Source organism: Bubalus bubalis, chromosome 10 (assembly GCF_019923935.1).
Source record: "Bubalus bubalis isolate 160015118507 breed Murrah chromosome 10, NDDB_SH_1, whole genome shotgun sequence".
NCBI lineage: Eukaryota > Metazoa > Chordata > Mammalia > Artiodactyla > Bovidae > Bubalus > Bubalus bubalis.
The window spans coordinates 72,112,088-72,131,595 of NC_059166.1; the positions used below are offsets into that span (position 1 = coordinate 72,112,088).

Below are 19,508 nucleotides of genomic sequence, written 5' to 3' on the forward strand. Positions count from 1 at the left end.
AGCACAGTGTCTGACATGTGGCAGTCATTTAAAAAGTTGGTCTTTAACATTATTATATTTATTCATAGATGTTTATATGAATGTTCACCCAGGCTCTTCTAAAATCTACATTACTGAATCAGCTAAATTTAGCACCCTTAGAAATGGATGCACTCTTTTAGGCCACAGGATACAATGTAGTAGCCTGCCAAGGTGTACTGAAAACTTTAAAAAGGTGTCATTAACATGTGACAGTGGTTACTTGTCCATGTTCATGTGTCAATACTAAACTGCCTCTTTAGAAAACCAACAAGCTGGCTTCTTAATACTGAGCACAGATGCTGTACTGCAAAGTCTAGGTCCTTAACTATCAGAATAATTCCAAAAACATAAGTTGGCAGTATTTTATATACTTGGAAGTCCATAATTCCCACAAGTGTTTTCATTCTAGCCTTCTAAATTTAGAGAACACACTTTAGTTATACATGGCAATTCAGTTATACATGGCAATGCAACAAATGAATAGGTTATAACATTTATTTCTCTATCCCGACTTTGCTATTATTGAAGTAAAATAATTGATATTTTATGATTATTATTCAGTGAAACTTTTTCTGGTAAGTCTTACCTGGAGTTTAAAAGTATTTAAAAATTACCAACAAACTTACTAGAAAAAAGAAAAACGTTGTTTGTTCTAACAAAATTTATTATGCAGTAATTACAAAGATTAAAGATTCTTCCATCTCAAATAAAAATAACTGTTATAATTACACACATAATATAGTACCTTAGAGTGAGTCCAATAAATATCACAGGAAGTACAGGGCATTTTCAACTGCAGAGACACATACTTTCTCACAGTGTGTGACACAGGAGAGCCTGCTCACATAATGATCTGTATAAGGTCATGCTCTTAGTAACAGTCCACACAGAACTGTGCCAAAGCAGTTCTTTCAGAACGTGAAGTACCGGGCAAACCACTCCTGGCGCTGGGGATCTGGAGAAGCCACCGGGGAAGCTTCACTCTGAGGAGGACTGGATTCATAAAGAGAGAGACATGTAACCCAGCGTTAAGCTGTTTTGCAAAATGAAGGGAAAAGCACATAAAACATGAGGGCAGACGACCACAACTAGTTCCCTATGTCAGGAGATGCGTTTTAAAGCTTGGCTATTTCCTCTACACTAGAGGGGGTCTCCCCTCCAGGAGAGTGCAGAAGCAGCTCAGATGAAGTCCGTTAAGGAGAAGCCATGTTACACAACAATTACAAAAAAAAAAAAAAAAAAAGAAAACAAACCCAAATATCAGACAGTTGAGAAAAGTAACGTGACCCTCTTTGAACAAAAAAGTTCAGGAGGAACTGCGGGAAATAAGAACAAGATAACATTCTTCTCGTTCAGCACCTTTTTGCTTTTCATTAATTAAAATTTTTTTAGAATCTGACACAAGTATTTCTTACAGATGTGTCCTTAAATATAACTAATTTAAGTGACTAAACCATGGTATAATATTTTTCTGTATGTGTATTTAAACTTTCATAATTCCACAAGCAGATACTCTAGGGGAAAGGAATGTATTAAAAAGCCAATTTCCCCTCCATCTTCGAAGTTATATACTTTATATTTATCTTAACTCTAACTAAAGATTCTTTGGGCTAGTTAAGAAAATAAAAGCATCCCTACCGTCTTTGGGGGCAATTACAAGGCACGCAACAATGTGTAATGGAAACTCCAGTAGCCATGTTCCTTGAGCCCATGCACATGCATCTTAATGATACCTGAACGTACCCATGCACGAGGGAAAATAAGCAACACAAAGTATTTAGCAGGAGACACATTCAAACGTGTATTTGACTATTTTTCATTCTTGCTATCTTCTTTTCTATTTGAAATAATGTCATTAACTAGTCATTAATCAGTTTAGAAAAAAAAGTAGTTTACCTGTAAGATTATTACTAGTGACATGGAGATTTAGTAAGAACAAGTCAAAAAATTTTAAAACAGCACAAAATCAGTAAGCATAAAATAACAGTACTTTCTGACTTTAATTATTTCATGAGTAAACAAATAATTTCATTTTAATTTTACGTGTTAATACATTTACTTGAGAACTCTGAGATAAAATTGGAATGTTAACTACAAAACTTTTCTTCTAAATTTCCTACTTTTATCATTAAGTTCCCAGAGCGTATATATTTTTTTATTTTGGCAAGAAGCATATATGTTTATAAATAAGCAAGGGGAAAATAAACAGATAAGAAACAAAAGCCACTTAATAAAAAATATTTTGAATTTCTGTAATAAGGATGGGTTGTTAATGAAAAATTGGTGATAATTCTTACATATTAAAATTCTAAGCATATAATTACATTAGCACCTCTTTAAGCATTTAGAAAACTGACCGACAACAAAATAGAAAAAATGTTTTTAACAGTCAAAAAGGAGTTCTCTAGAGAGGTGATAAATATATTTTGAAGATATTTCACAGTAAAATTTCTTTTGCTAGGCTGTTCTTAAAGTAGTAGATTTCTGCAATGTAAGAAGGTAAATTTCTCAAGTTAAAAAAGAAAAAACTGCACTGGTGAGACAGGGCTCACCTCAGAAATGTCTTGGGCTCTTTGGGTGGCACAGGCTGAGGAAGTGGCTTGCTGCTGTTGAACTCAATATCATGGACGGGAGAGTTAGGAATGGGATCCAGGCGGTTAGGATGTCCATTGCCCACTCCACCAGATTCCAGAGCACTTAGATTGGGAACACTCACAAACCTGTTTGTTGGTGACTTATCGTTCTTCTTCTTTTGCTGCATTAAAAATAATACATGTGAGGACAGTGCCTGCATGAGAACGAATGAGAAAACAGGAAGAATAGAAGAAATAAATTTGGCATGGGAAAATTTTGGAAGCTGGATGTTAAAACGAACCAGTGTTACCCAAAATGTGGTCTGGGGATCTTTGGAGGTGTTCTTTATCTACATGGAACCCTCACAGATAGACATACTGCTTGGACAGAAAGAATGAGGAAGAAATGTTTAGGAATGGTTCATGGGGAGGAGGGTGGGTGGAGAGAAGGCCAAGGGGTAAAGACTACCGGGAGGGAAAGAGGGAAAGAGTACATCTCATGGATCTCACGAGGTTGCATGGGTTTAGGCTAAAATGAGGAAAAGGTGAAAAGTTAACATAATTTTAAAAGAGAGGTCCGTGAACTTTAGCCATCTGTCAAAGGGAGGCAGTCCTTGCCTGGAAAATAAAAGGAATGAGAAAATGCTTGGCAAAGTTAGTTTGAAACAAATCTCACATTTCTACCTAGAACTTAGAGCTGACCTAGAGAAATAATTTGGTTTTAAATTCACTATACCATCTCTCTGAGGAGGGAAAATGAAATCTGTATACTTAAGTCTCATTTATCAATTCATTGGTAGTATCATAATTAGCTCACAATCTTTTAAGACATTTAAAAGTTATAAAACAAAAGTGATCAGTGTAATCTTTTAACTGGTCTTTAAAACTGACAGATGAAAACAGCAATACAACTGTGGATTGTTAATATCTATTGGCTTTCAAATCATTAGCTTTAAGCTCTATTCATTTGTAGAATTAATGAACATCATCTTGCTATGTGGAATAAAAATTAACATGTATATTTTGAATATTCCCATCTTTTATTAAAAGTGTGCTAATTAAATGTATGAAATAATTTTTTTGTAAGATGACTCCAGAATTTTAAAAAAAGACAATAGACAAGATGGTCCTTTTCCTTATGTATAATGATCTCATTATCTAGACATTGTCCTCTATGTCATTTTCTGTGAATCATAAAGTCCCAGGAAAGAAGCCTATTTTAGCATAACTGCAAAAATAAAGGGTGATACCGTCTTCAGAATTATTTGTGAAAACTGAGTCACTACTAGGAGTCAAAATTTATGAAGATGTATCTTTGGCATTTTCTTGTTCTAGTCATAAGAGGGCATAATCAAAACTACTTAAGTTTTTTATTTTAAGAAATCAAAAGTATCATTGACAACATTCTACAACAATGATCTTGTGACTAAAAATGTAATTCTAATAAAATAAGTAAAAATAAAATATTTATAATCTTGTTTTAACAAGTCTCATAATCTAGCTTTTTAATTAAAAGCTTCAGTTCAGTTCAGTCGCTCAGTCATATCCGACTCTTTGCAACCCCATGAATCGCAGCACGCCAGGCCTCCCTGTCCATCACCATCTCCCGGAGTTCACTCAAACTCTTATGTCACCTAAATAATGAATTTAAAAACTGAAACTAACTATATTCATTCATTCACCAATTATTTTTTTTTGCAAAGGCTCTATATGCCATTCCATTTTACAAATCATTTAAGTCATTTTAGAAAACAGTTTACAGTTTGAAGCAGTTTAACTTGTAAAGGAAGGATAGATCCCATCTTCTTAACAGAAGTTTTATGAGCTTGGAAAGCAGAAGTTTTTCTGGCTAAAGGCCTAAGAGAAATTAGGTATGATGTGAAAATTAATGAAATACGAATTGGGAAAAAAACCAGCTTTAGCACTGGCATTTTTATTTCTACTACTGATTTATGCTAAAAGATATGTAATCCCTATAAAGCCAACATACATAACTATTCTTTATTACTTGCTTTATTCACTAGAGTGATTTGTTCTAGCTTATAAGAAAATATGACCTTTTGCTACTGAACAAATATTTACTAAGTCTCCATTATACCTACAGTACCACAACAGGAGCCAGAGTAGTCTGGGGCACCAAGAGTACAAGGCTTAGCCATGTCCATTTCATTTGTCTATAAGGCTCTTCTATCTGTCCTAAGACAGCAACAGAATGTTAGAATAGGTCATTTTCAATGTTAATTATCAAAAAAAGGTGATAAGGCCATGAGAAATAAGGCCATTGTCTGAAGACGAGTAGGTAACAAAATGCATGTCCAACCCAAGGCCCATTATGATGGCAGGGAGAGCTGTTGGGGATATACTGCTTGGAGTACTTTTCAAGATTCCCCAGAGCATAGTGAACACTAAGGAAATGATGGAAATTATCTTGAAAAGACTCAGAAGTTAGCTTTAAAAAAAAAAAAAAGATATGAAAAATGAAATGGTATAAGGAATATGAATTCTCAGCAAATAAATGAATGTTATTAGCATCTAATTCTGAAAATTAGTACACAAAGAATTCATAGATTTAGTCCTAGATTATTAAATTTAAGGAAACACTTTTTGGAAGCTTTATCCTATGCTGCTCTAAATATTTTATAAAAATTTTAATCACGTTTAAAACCACATTCCTATTTTACAATGTTTATAGCACATACCTTCATCAGTGGATTAATAACACCAACCGTAGGACTCGAGTTAAACACTTTGTTGAAGTTAGTTTCTCGATTGACTAATTCCAGCTGATAAAATTTATTATCCTCCTATGCAAAAGGATTACAAACATTTCTTAAACATTTTCTATTGACTATTTAAATCTTAACTATATAAATGCCATTTCGTTCAAAATTTAATACAAAACCTGAATGAAAATTTATATACATTATTCAAAGAGTTCTAGACCTAATTGCCAGGGTCTTAAAGTTGGCGGGTTGGTAAGTTCTCAACACTTTTAAAACCTTATGCTCTGGGACTCCTCTCTACCCTTTCATACCTCTTCCTCCAAGGCTAGAGCTAAACGCTCTATTTGGCCCATCTCTTTTCCAGAGAGCTGACTGTGTGTTTTGATTAGGCTTAACTTGTATTCATGAAGCTGTGTGCATGGCTGAGTTGTTTCCGTCTATGAAGATGACACTTTGGTGTATCATTTGGTGAGTCCTAATCTGCTCTCTGAGACATCAATATATATCAGCAGTGGTAACCACAGAATAGAGAAAAAGTGAATGGTCCATACAGAGATAAGCCCTTTGCCTTTCGTTTCACCAAGTGCTTCCTACAATCAGACTGTAGGAAGTAAACACATAAGTAAATGGATCACTGTGTTGTGAACGGCAGGGCTATGCTCTAGTAGAACTAGATCATTCAGCTCCCTTCTAGTTACCACTGACTATAATTTGCATTGTTAATCTTAGCCCACGTGCCTCACAGTTCATAGAATCAGGGAGTAGTGAAAAGACTCTACACTACCCTGTGGCTAAAACTGGAAAATCAACAGCGATTTCTACCACAGATTAAAAAATAGTAATACATTTGCTGATTTCATAGATGGAATATAAGGTCATTTTTCTGAATCTACTGCTATCAGAGCAAGCTAAGATGCACGTGCTCATGTTCACAAAGCTTGGGAAAATGGGTGTTTAGCAGGATGAAGTAGCTCATACTCTGTCTTTCCAATGCCTGCTTCTGGGTTTCATCTATGAACCCCCAGTCAACTACCTGTTGCTTTTGGCAGGAACTTCTAATGCCATGAAACAGGATGGCTTTCCTAAATGCTTCAAGAAACATGTTAAGGAACAAGAACTTCAAATGTAAACACTCTTAGACTCTCTTTGCACGTTAATATCCAAAGCTGTTATGAAGAAATCAATGAGCAAATACAATGGTTAGCATTCCATTTCTAGTTTTACTCCGATTTTTATTTGTCAGTGGCAGTAAAAAGCAATATTTTACTTACTGATCAGGTCATATAATTTTAGAAGATTCTGAAATGTTTTATGAATTTTAAAACATTTGTGTATTTTTATTCTTGAAGAATAATGACTCTAATGAAAGCAGTATATTTATTGTTAAATCTGTATTTTCTTCCCTGATGGACTTCTCAGAGCCCCTAACACCTCAGTGTGCATCGAGACTCTCAATAGAGAGCCGGTAGCTTTTGTTAGGGAAACCCTAAGACAATGGAATCCTTTTTCCATGAAGTATGTCTTTGGATCAGGTTTTGGTGGAATACACTTTAGGAAGTTAACATGACTAATTGGAAGTACAGACTGCAGGCTAATGCATGTATGTGCTGAATGTTCTTTTCCATCCAATTCTAATTCTACATGTACAGTACATACACACACACACACTTCAATAGTTTATTAACTGTACACTGGCAATGACATATTACTGAACATTCAATATGTATTAAAAAGCATTTTTTAAAAAAGTTACTGAAAAAAATCTCCTTACACTAATACCAAGTTTAAATTTTAAAACTGTATTTATCCTTGTAAAACATTTTAACAAATGTTCAATCATAATACATATTTTGTACTTTTTCACCTTTTGTTTAGCATTACTTAAAAATGTTTTCCCATTCAACAGTCTATTAATTATTAACATAGTTACACCATAACCTCCCACTTTGCAAAACCAAAACAATTTACCATTAGCTTCTTTATGACCTGGTCTCTTTCTGTAAGCATGGCTTTTAATTCTGCAATCATCTGTATATCTTCTGGTTTTGATTCTCTCATTAGATATTTTTCTTCCATCTCTTCTAGTCTAAAAACAAGAAAACCTTTAGTTCATTGATATGATGCAAACATTATTTTGTAATGCCTATATTTTTCAAATTAGTCCAGCTGAACACACAAAATTTACATAGTCAAACAAAGATTTTTCCTAAAACTTGTAAACATCATGACTACCTCAAGAGTTAGTGTTACTTCATGGAACTCTGCTCAATGTTATGTGACAGCCTGGATGGGGAGGGGAGTTTAGGGGAGAATGAATACATGAATAAGTATGGCTGAGTCTGTCTGCTGTTCTCCTGAAACTGTCACAACATTGTTAATTGGCTATACCCCAATACAAATAAAAAGTTAAAAAAAAAAGAGAGGTAGTGTTATTTAAGGCTCTTTAAGGGTAGATGGTGTTATTAGAGACTTTGCAGATCACTGGTGGCTCAGAGGTTAAAGCGTCTGCCTCTAATGCGGGAGACCTAGGCTCGATCCCTGAGTCAGGAAGATCCTCTGGAGAAGGAAATGGCAACCCACTCCAGTACTCTTGCCTGGAGGATCCCATGGACGGAGGAGCCTGGTGGGCTACAGGCCATGGGGTCGCAAAGAGTTGGACACGACTGAGCGACTTCACTTTGTAAGAATTCACTCATTTTTAAGTTGTTTAAGTATATACGGGAATAAGGTGAGGTATGTGCTGTAGAAGAAATAATATACTAACCTAGCAATGCTGGCTTGATGCTGGACATGTAGGCTTACTATTGAGAGAATTTACCACACATACAATATTGTGTGATGGCAGAAGGTGTGGTAACATACATAAAAAGGACAAACGGTACAGAGGAAAGGGGAACAAAGCACACAAACAAATGACCTTATTCTTTCCTGGTTTATGGGAAATGCAGCTTACAAATTCCATGTATCAGCTGGTACATATAAACTGGAAAAAAAAAATGGTTCACTGGATAATAAGAAGAATTATATTTCCTTCTGGGCCTGTTCATCTGCCCTGGAGGAAGTGAGAAGGTAACAGAACTAAATGTCACTGAAGATTCTAGAACAGAGGCCACTTTTATGAACAGAGGTGCTACAGACCCTGCAGAGTCTAAGGATAGGACAGGGCTCAGTGAAGAGGATGGAAATAGAAACCGCTAGCTTAGTCTGAAAAAAGAAAAAAAAGCACTCTGAAATTTAGACTATTCAAATAATTAGAATACTTTTAAAACTTGTTTTCAAAATACAAAGAATAAACTTAAGCTCAATAAAACTTACAGTTAATGAAAATTGACAGAAAAATGTATTTACTCAATATTGAGAAACTTCTAGATGATCTATTCTCTAGGATTTGATAAGCCATTCCCACCCACCACCAGCCCCCACACACAATACCAGAGGGGTACCAGAATCTCTGCATTTTTTGTACTTTCAGTAAACTCCACTAACTCAGCTCAGGCCAAAGACTTGGAGATAACATTTTTGGTTCCCTATCCAGCCCCGTGGCTAAAGTTCTACTCTGGGAAGTAGGGAAGTAAGACGGGGAGAAGTGTGGAGCGAGGGAGCAGCTGTCTCAGGATCCGCTGGGACTTTGTTAGTCCAGTGTGAGGCTCGTTTCACTAACATCAGTTGTCTGCTGCTGTGACAAGTCACTGAGCTCATATACAGTAACCTTGCATTTTATCATGACGTGGCACTGTACTGGCAAAGGTCTATATATTTTACGGGCAGTGGTTTTGAGAAGCTTGAGAAACAGGGAAAAGGGCATTTGTGTTTCACACCACAGCAGCCACAAGGGGTCACTGGAGCACTTTATCAGTTAAAAATAAGGTACAGGATTTTTGAGCTGTTTCCTGAGACTGTACAAAAATACCTGGTAATAAATGGTGGTTAAAAAAAGAAAAATCTTAATTTAAAGCCTTATTTTAAACCATTATGTTGATCTTTTTGTACCAGTACAATGAGAAGTCAAGGTAAAGTGAGTCTAAAACAGTCAGTTAAGATCCCTGAACCACCTTTCTGCATAATAAAGGTCTCTACTTAAATCCCAGTGTATGTTTTTGTTTTAACATTCTTTACCTACAGAATTATCAGTTAATCTTCTCCACAAAATATCTTTACAGCACCAAGATTTTTTTTAAAGATACCTGGATATTAAATGGAAAAAATAATTGATTAAATTGAAGAAACATCCATATAAACACAAATGAGAAAGCATTAAAGGAGAGAACAAGTAATATGATGAAGATTTAATCTGCAAACGTATTTCAAGAATTACCAGTCTTTCAAACTCCTGATGGGGGGAGTACACTTGGTACTCTTCCTATATCCACTCAAGTCAACACCCATCAATCTTTCTTCAATTGCCCCACATAGTTCTCTAAGCCAGCTGCTTACCAAAGACTAGGTGTGAACAACTAGTAATACAGGAGATGGTTTTTAGTTTGTTCTCCTTTAATCATTTGGATTATGAAGAGAAAAGTCTGTTTGGTTCTGTGTATCTTGAATGGCCTTCATAACATATATGCTTATTACACTGTTCCACAACTCTCAAGCAGGCCTTGGGCATCACTGCTGCTGCTGCTGCTAAGTCGCTTCAGTCGTGTCTGACTCTGTACGACCCCATAGACGGCAGCCCACCAGGCTCCCCCATCCCTGGGATTCTCCAGGCAAGAACACTGGAGTGGGTTGCCATTTCCTTCTCCAATGCATGAAAGTGAAAAGTGAAAGGAAGTTGCTCAGTCGTGTCCGACTGTTAGCGACCCCATGGACGGCAGCCCACCAGGCTCCTCCGTCCATGGGATTTTTCAGGCAAGAGTACTGGAGTGGGGTGCCATTGCCTTCTCCTGGGCATCAGTGCTAGCCAGGATGTAATAACATTGTTGTATTTTCAAGAAACTATATAATTATAGCTTTGCTTCTATTTAGAATAATGAAAAATATTTTTCAGTAGTAATTATGGTTTAACTGCAGAGTTAAAAATTTAACAGGAAAAGCTGATTAAAATGAGTCAATTAAAAATATTAAGAAAATAGTATCATAGGTGGACAGAAATTACCAATTTCCCAAAGGCTTTATAGGAAAGATTAAAGCCTAGCAAACACTGCCTTGAGGGAACCATGCAAGTACATACAGCCTTTTACTCTAATGGGAATACAGATTCCCATTAGAAGTAACACAAAGAGCGAAGAGACAGAAGTAGAGCATATAAAATTATTAATTAGGGTCACCAGGCACACATGCCCCACCCCCCTTTTTTTTTTTCACTCTGAGAGTATATAGGTCAGTGTCTATGGTTCCTGGACAACACTAACCAAAACTATGAATGCTTAAAAAGCTGCATAAGAACATAAGAATTTTCCAAGTTGATAGTCCTTCTACGTTTTTAAAATAACTGACCAAAAAAAAAAAAAAAAAAAATCAGTAAGTTGAGCTTTTAGAGCCAAACAACAATAGTCACATATCTATTTTAGAATTTTAATTGTATAAGATGAAAGAACTCTAATATACCACCTTTCTCCTATAGCCTTAAGGAAAGGAAATAAAGTAATTCAAGCAGTATAACATTAAACTTTTCTTTTCACATAAATTATAGGCACAGACTCAACCTTGTGACAATAGAACCACCTACATCCTGACCTCACAAAGATTATGAAAATAACCTTACGGCAATTTAAAAATCAAACAACAATGAACTACTAGGGTACTATATTAAAAACTCAAACAACTTTTAAAGAGTAATTCTAATGCGGTGGAGAACTTCTTTTTAATTAGGGATTATTGACGCAGTGGTAAAGAATCCATCTGTTCATGCAGGAAAAGCAAGAAACAGGTTTGATCCCTGGGTCGGGAAGATCCCTGGAAGAGGAAATGGCAACCCACTCCAGTATTTTTGCCTGGAGAATCCCATGGACAGAAGAGCCTAGCGGGCTACAGTCCAAGGGGTCACAAAGAGTCAGACGCAACTGAGCATAAAAACACAGCACAAATCTACTTAAAGTCCAAGTACAGAAACAGTGACAGACTATTTTTTGGGCTCCAAAATCACTGCAGATGGTGCCTGCAGCCATGAAATTAAAAGACGCTTACTCCTTGGAAGGAAAGTTACGACCAACCTAGACAGCATATTCAAAAGCAGAGACATTACTTTGCCAACAAAGATCCGTCTAGTCAAGGCTATGGTTTTTCCAGTGGTCGTGTATGGATGTGAGAGTTGGACTGTAAAGAAAGCTGAGCACTGAAGAATTGATGCTTTTGAACTATGGTGTTAGAGAAGACTCTTGAGAGTCCCTTGGACTGCAAGGAGATCCAACCAGTTCATCCTAAAGGATATCAGTCCTGAATATTCATTGGAAGAACTAATGCTGAAGCTGAGATTCCAATATTTTGGCTACCTGATGGGAAGAACTGACTCACTGGAAAAGACCCTGATGCTGGGGAAGACTGAAGGCAGGAGGAGAAGGGGACGACAGAGGATGAGATGGTTGGATGGCATGACCGACTCAATGGACATGAGTTTGAGTAAACTCCAGGAGTTGATGATGGACAGAGAGGCCTGGTGTGCTGCAGTCCATGAGGTCGCAAAGAGTGGGACACAACTGAGCGACTGAACTGAACAGAAACTCAGTGTTTCCCCCAAGAAGAAATTATCTTTTGGCTTCAGTACAGTGCCACAGTGCTAAGTTGCTTCAGTTGTGTCCAACTCTTTGTGACCCCATGGACTGTAGCCCGCCCGGCTCCTCTGTCCATGGGATTTTTCAGGCAAGAATACTGGAAAGCTTTGCCATGCCCTCCTCCAAGGGATTTTCCCAACCCACGGATAGGACCTGTGTCTTGTCTCCCGCACTGGCAGGTGGGTTCTTTACGACTAGCGCCACCTGGGAAGCCCTCAGTACAGTGAGAAAGTGGAAGTCACTCAGTCGTGTCCGACTCTTTGCAACCCCATGGACTATACAGTCCATGGAATTCACCAGGCCAGAATACTGGAGTGGGTAGCCTTTCCCTTCTCCAGGGGATCTTCCCAACCCAGGGATCAAACCCAGGTCTCCTGCATCGCAGGCAGATTCTTTACCAGCTGAGCCACAAGGGAAGCCCAGTACAGTGAGAAGTTAAGGTAAAATAACCTAAACAATAATCATCTCTGAGGCAAATCACCTTTTTTTTTGCGTAATATAGTCTGCCATGACTCCAAGTTCTGTGTATATTTACATTTAGCTCAAACACAATTCTTTAAAAAATAGCCCATTCTCTCATTTGTTTCTAAAACAAAAACCATGACGTATTTCTTAGATACAATGTTTTTACTAAGATACTATACCATTCAAAAAAAATAAAATGATTTCTATAGAATATCTAAAAACCTAAGTAGGCTTTAACACCCAGCACTAGAGAAGATTGCTGGTAATCATTCTGTAACAGATACAGAAGTCTTATCACTATTTCTACAATGTTCTCTAGGTTCTCTCCTTTAAATTTCTGTCCCCATTTCATTTCCCTGGAGTCCAAACAAGGGCTTGGGACAGGAACAGAAACAAATGTCCAGTTGCTTCAGAGGCCCCTCTGCTCCTGATTTCAACCTTGCAGGTGGACCCACCTTCCGCTGATCCCTCCAACACACCCACTGCCGAGGATCCACAGGGGGTTCCTGATTTTGAAGCTTCAAAGTCAGCATGCAGTTGACTAGGAACTTTAATAGGGTGCCCTTAGTTCTTTGAAACAGGCTGAAAGTAGTCCAAAAGTTGTTCTTCCCAGTTCCTTAAACCAAGATGGACCCTCCCTGCATTCCACCTCTGTCTAAATCCATTCAGCAGATCCTAGCAGGCTGCATTTGAGGATATGGGTCAGAAATATCCAACTGTCTAAAATTCTTCTTTTCAATATGGAAGCCACTAGCCCATATGTGGCTATTAACATTTATATTAGTTAAAATTAAATGAAGTTAAAAATTCAGTTTCTTGGTTTCACCAGCCACTGTCTGAAGTGCTCAATAGCCTTTGTGGCTAGCAGTTACTATACTGGACATTTTTGCTGTTACAGAAAAATCTGTTAGACGTTGCTGGTCTAAATACATTTGTATGTGTGTTTGCTTTTAACTAAATGAGTAGATACCTAAAACTAGAGGCTAATTTCATGATGATAGCAGGTGAAAAAAGAAATATGGTTGGTTTAGCATAGAAAATGCTTCTAGTTGAAGCAGAAAAAAATGGTAGATCTAGAAAATCAGATAAAATACTTGACTTATGATAATACTAATTCTTTGATTAAAACTGAATAGTAAACTATTTACTATCTACTGAAAATTTATAATGTTCAAAACCATAAAAAACAGAAAGAAGTAAAAACGATATAACCTTTACTCTTTGTAAATTAACATTCCTAAGGAGACAGGACATACGGACAGACAGAGGTTATTACTGTGAGCATGGTTTCTCAGAGTATGAAGTGGGAGATTTTGCAGCCTCTGCCTGATAAGTAACACAGAGGTCAGAGGAAGGGAAAGCCCAGCCCTGGGGTTTATTGTAACTCATTTCTGCAAAATGCGTGAGGATATGAGCTCTTCTACACAGCAGGTATCTGAGCTCCTAACTGCAGCTCAAAAGGATTTAAAAAGTGCCTCCAGTAACCACAAACACCAAAAACCACTATGACTGAGGAAATTATCTCATGAGTCTCTACCATTTCAATGGTAACTTTATGAAGTAGTAAATATTATAGGGAATCCTCAAAATTTTCACTTGTAAAATATTCACTGAGTGCCAACTGATGGGAAAATTCTGTGTAGGTCCATCAGAAAGAGCACCTCACCTCAGAGGCCACTGAAGTAAATGCCAATGACCGGGGTAGGGGGTCAGGGGTGGGGGGGCTGTTTTCTGTTTCAGCTGTAATAAAGTGGGCATATATGGTACATACGTAACAATATTTACTATGCGACTTGGGCTGGTTAAATGCAGGAAATGAGAGATGACTGGAAGAAGGTAATAGGAATGACACAGAAGGTTATTCTAGACTGTAGAGGACAACACAGGAGACTCTCAGAAGGAAACTTGTGTGTCGGTGTGGCTGACAGCCAAGTAGCAGACAGGGAACACGGATGACTGTGTGATGAGGCAGAGAAGGCACACCCGAGCCAAAAGTTTGACTTTGAGGGTAATGGAATTAAGTCACTATTTTGACTTTATCAAACTATGTGGAAATACTTACATTTTTTAATGAAGCCTTTTTAATTGATTGGAAAAAGAGAGATTGAAGGTGAATAAACCATATGATGCAGCTCAGAGTAAATTATTTCTGAGATAAATTGGACCACAGTTTAGGCCACAGAGATGGAGTGAATGCCAGGTGCATTGGCTATAGAAGTTTATAAATCAATATAAAAAAGAGAGGGGCAAGTAAGTTAAAAAAAAAAATACACAACAAAAACATAAACCAGTTATTAGAACTTTGGGTTTTAACTATATAGGAGCCACTATGTATAAGTAGTAATTTTGTGATATTTTACCTTTATTGATTTTTAAAATCATAAAACAATCAAATGCTTGTTGAAGGAATTCAAACAATGTGTAAATAGAGTAATACAAAATAAGAGGGAAGTTTTTGCTCTTCTCCATTCCCAATATCTCCTAATCTAGTTCTTACAAGGAATTACTACCATTAAGAGGCGTATTTGTTTCTTTAAGATATTTTGGTATTTTGGCAAAATATGTATTATTAATATATATAGGATCATAATAATCCCACTGGTCACAATATGGATATCTTTTGAGTTTTCACCATGGTGTGATAGTTCATGATCCCTGAGGGACACTTTGGACAAGTATTGTTCTAGTAAAATTGTAGCAGCAGCAGCTGATTAAATATATTCATTCAACTGCCTTCTTCTAATTAAATAATATATTATATTGCAATTACCATCTGTAATATGGCATTAAGTTTTCTTTTTAAAATATCACTTAATTCGATTCAAGACTAGCTAACCTGAGGTGAGACACAGTGCTCCTCAATTTATTTATTCTCCACATGTGAATTTTCTTTAACATAAGGTGACTTACGACACTTGTAAAGCTGCATTTACTTCCTTGAGTAGCTCGTTAGTCTTATTAAAATCTGCCCGCATGATATTTTTCTCTCTGAGGTGGTCTGCTGTCATGACATCCAGCTCTTTTTCAAGTCTCTTGTTTAAATCTTGTTCATGCAACCTGTTTAATTTATTTTTAGTTAAGAGAATGTTATTCTGAAGTCAAGCTTTCAAAACTTTCTATATTCTACCAGATTTGAAATGGTTTTTAGGTATAATATATAGAAAATTACAAAATCATTGGAAACAGTCTAAAGTACTTACTTTGCTCTAATCTTCTAGCTTGTTAAAGTTGTCTCCTTTAATGCTTTTTTAAATAACATTTTTAAAAGATTTTACTTATATATAATTTGAAAAGTTAGTAAATGCATATACATCATTCAGAATATAAACATTTCTTTTACTGTCAAATGATAACATAGTCAACAAAGTAAAAACTGGTCTCCAGTATCTTACTGGAAGGCTATCCAGTCATGAAAATAGGCATGTATTGTTAAATACCATTGCAATAGTCTTTCAGGTAACACTGCAAATTCCTTCTGCAGTAATTAATGGCATACCTCATCTGTTGGTTGGATTCACTTCGTATTCTGAGAATTTCTTTTCCCTTAAATTCCAATTCTTTGGTCAGGGCATTTATATTTTCATGAAGGTGCTGCACCTCCTTATCCAAGTCTGAGATGTGATGCTCTCTGTGTCTTACTTCATCCTGTAGATCTGTTATTCTGCACATGTGCTCCTTACTCTGGAAAATAAATAGTTCTGAAAAGTTTTCTACCTATTCACTTTCTCTGTAAGGGGAAGAAAATGACATACTGGAATGTCAAATGTAATAAATCTGACATTGCTTCAAAAGCAAACTGCTGAAACCAGGAAACCTCTATTCTCATATATATAAAGAAGTGTTTATACAGATTCAGCTTCAGTAATTTCAGGGCCACAGGGGACTTGAAAGACCATATAAACCCATCTCCCTCATTTTACTGATTAAGAAAAGAATACCAAAGAGAGGATTTGTCCAAGAATGACTTATAATCAGTGGCATAGCTGAGATTAGAACACAGGGCTCTTATGTACTCAGAAAGTTATGTGGTCTTGACATAAAATGCTGGTACCACTGTCTTTTCATTTAAAAAGGACCAGCCTCTAATGAAGGCCATCCCCAAACACACACATCCTGTTGCTTAGAAGACTTCATTTACTTCATGCTGGTTAAGCAGTTATCTTGTCTGACAGATAAGCTCCCTTCCATCTTCCTAGAAGTCACTGCTTTCGGCAAATTCTGCAGCTAGACATTGTCAATTCCAGCAGCAGTCTAGCTGAAGAGAAAAGAACTTACCTCCATGGTTATAAGGTAGTTCATTTAAAGCTTTCGGGTAATGAAGAAAAATTTGAGCTGATCATTTAACATATTTGAAGAACAAAGTGAAAGTCATTAGTAATAAACTGATAAAGAATGGCCTTCATTGTACTATGCTTAGAAATCCATTTCATCCAGACATATATTCAGGATACAAACTATCTAATTAAAGACAGTACTTATGAGAAAAATTTAAAGTGTGAAGAGTAGCTGTGCTAGTGATATGGAAATACAAATTATCTTTTTTCTTCCTGAGGACCTGCTACTTCTATGGCTGTGCTATTTGATATGGCTATTTATAGTCAGGTTTAAATTAACTGAAATCAATTAAATAAATTAATAAAAACTAATTAAAAAATCAGGTCCTTGGTTACACTAGACATGTCTACCTTAGGACAGATATATTAAAACAACAGGTCCCTCATCATGGCAAGTTCCACTGGACACTGCTTTTTATAGTATTCTGTTTTCACTCTTTGTATTATTCACACTTCACTGTTCACTCAAAATGCAAATAAAATTCAAAATATTCAACTGAAAGGTCATAAAATAAACTGACCATTATACTAAAGTCAAATTACCTATTTCTATTTAAAAATAACTCTTTAATATAGACAGTAAATAATTACTAGTGAAATATTAGTTATTACAAAATAATTTTCATAAAATTGTGAACATTTTCAAATCTGTTCACATTTAAGAAGTCATCACAGAACACAATGCTCTTTTACCTGTCTTCTGCTGATGTCTATGCTTCGCTCTAATTCCATTTTAGCAGCTGCCAATTCTTGATGATGATTATGCCTTAACAAGTCAATTGCAGCTGCATGTTGCTGGTTTAGTTCGGAGCGTAAGGAAGCTGGAATCCAAGGGAAAAAAGGGATTTAGTGTATTTTAAAAATATTAGTATTTTAGATAAAGATTATAAAAATTACAAAGTATTTTCAAAGTATTATTTTTTAAAATTAGGACATATATATTTCCATTAAAATATCATAGAATTGCGTATGCCTATTAGACTACTACAGACTATCATAAAGTATCAATTTAGAGGTTCATCTAGCTTTGATGAGGATAAGAAAATTTTCAGCTGCTCAAATGAATCAAGATATTTCTGTATAAGCTTTCCGTTTGCAAGCAAGGTGCTAACAGAAAGGAAATTTTTAAAACTCTTCTCACTCACTAGTAGAATATAACATATATTTAGGAGGTAACTTCCCACCCAGGTAAGACTTCTTCCACAATATCCATCAATGATGTTAAGCACTCTCTGGTAAATGTCCCTGGTGATTTGGAAGTCATCATTTTAATCTGAATTTGAGATTATTTCATAAAATCCACACATACCGAATGCCAGGTACTATACTAAGGGGGAGAATAAAATATAACCTTGTTTTTATAACTGCACAGGCTAGAGGGAAAAACATCATGTCAAGGAGTTAAGTGGGGTATCAGAGATGAACACAGGTTATAATGAGAGTAGGGGGGGGTGTCAAGAACCCAGATTTCCTAGGAGAGGGAAACTGGGGACAGGATCACAAAGGAATTGTCACAGTAACACAGGCTAACATATGCAAAAGCAGAAAGAACCTGGTCTATCAGACAAACTATAAAAAGTTTGGTGTGGCAAGCGCCCACAGAGCAAATCGTCATGTTGGAAAGACAATGGAGCCCAGTTCTGAGAAAGCTTTTTTTAATACAAATGCTTTCCATTGCAAGTTTTGATTCACAGTCCTCAAACTAAGATATTGAAAATGTGTGGACCTATGCCATCTTCTGAAACATGAATCTGACCTGAAGATTTCTGGAAAAGTCACTGTTTTTATATTAATACTGAAGATATGAGTAAAATACAAATTACAAATTTCAAAGCTAAAACATGAGATTTCAAAGAAATGCTATGCTTCTTAGAGAACAAATTTATGGTTACTAGGGGAAGGGATAGTTAGGGAGTTTGCGATGGACACGTACACACTGCTATATTTAAAATGAATAACGAACAAGGACCTACTGTATAGCACAGGAAACTCTGCTCAATATTATGCGGCAGCCTGGATGGGAGGGGACTTTGGGGGAGAATGGATACTTGTATATGTATGGCTGAATCCCTTTGTTCGCCACTTGAAACTATCACAATATTGTTAATTGGCTATACCCCAATATAAAGTAAAAAGTTTGTTTAAAAAAAAAAAGAAATGCTGTACTTGTAGCAAATCAATTTAAGCTCCTCCCAAGAGCCTCATAAGTTGTTTCCCCTGGTGCTGGGCTGCTTCAGAACTTAAGGAAGGACACAAGAAATCACTGAAGGATTAAAGTCACATGGTGAGACTTGAGTTAAGCAAAAATTAACCCAACTGGAGTCTGGAGAATGGACTGTAGAAGAGAGATTAGCAAGAAGGCTGCGGCAATAATTCAGGTGAGAAATGGTACAACCGTGAATCAAGTGTGGCAGAAGGATGAAAGAAGAGGAAACAGATACAGAGAATATTTAAGAGGAGGAACTAACAGGATGTGCAGCAAAGAAAAAAGGTTGAAGGCACCTCCTAGATTCATAGTTTTAGCAACTCAGTAAACAGTGATACCATAAATTCAAGTGGAAACTTGAGAAATGGAAACATATTTTAGAAGTGAGGGAGATGGTGAGCTAATATTTTAAAACATAGAGTGTGAGTTAGAATATCTAAGTCTAAAAAGTTGTAAAAAGTATAAATCTAATTCAC

General features: G+C 36.3%; 1 protein-coding gene across 8 annotated transcripts in view; it reads right to left on the bottom strand.

Moving 5' to 3' along the window:
- Positions 1-664: 664 nt before the first annotated feature.
- The window catches only part of FAM184A (family with sequence similarity 184 member A), a 123,891-nt gene continuing 105,047 nt past the window's right edge, over positions 665-19,508 (bottom strand). The window contains exons 12-19 of one of the 8 annotated variants that reach the window (XR_003112050.3): positions 17,520-17,647; positions 15,989-16,173; positions 15,403-15,549; positions 7,286-7,403; positions 5,294-5,398; positions 2,574-2,809; positions 1,660-1,754; positions 665-1,014 (exon numbers count right to left, since the gene is read on the bottom strand). Coding sequence is in view for 7 of the 8 variants with exons in the window: in XM_025294768.3 (XP_025150553.3) it covers positions 933-1,014; positions 2,574-2,809; positions 5,294-5,398; positions 7,286-7,403; positions 15,403-15,549; positions 15,989-16,173; positions 17,520-17,647 (1,001 nt within the window). In the remaining variant the exon portion in view is untranslated. The other 7 variants (XM_025294774.3, XM_025294769.3, XM_025294772.3 and 4 more) reach the window with 7 other exon arrangements.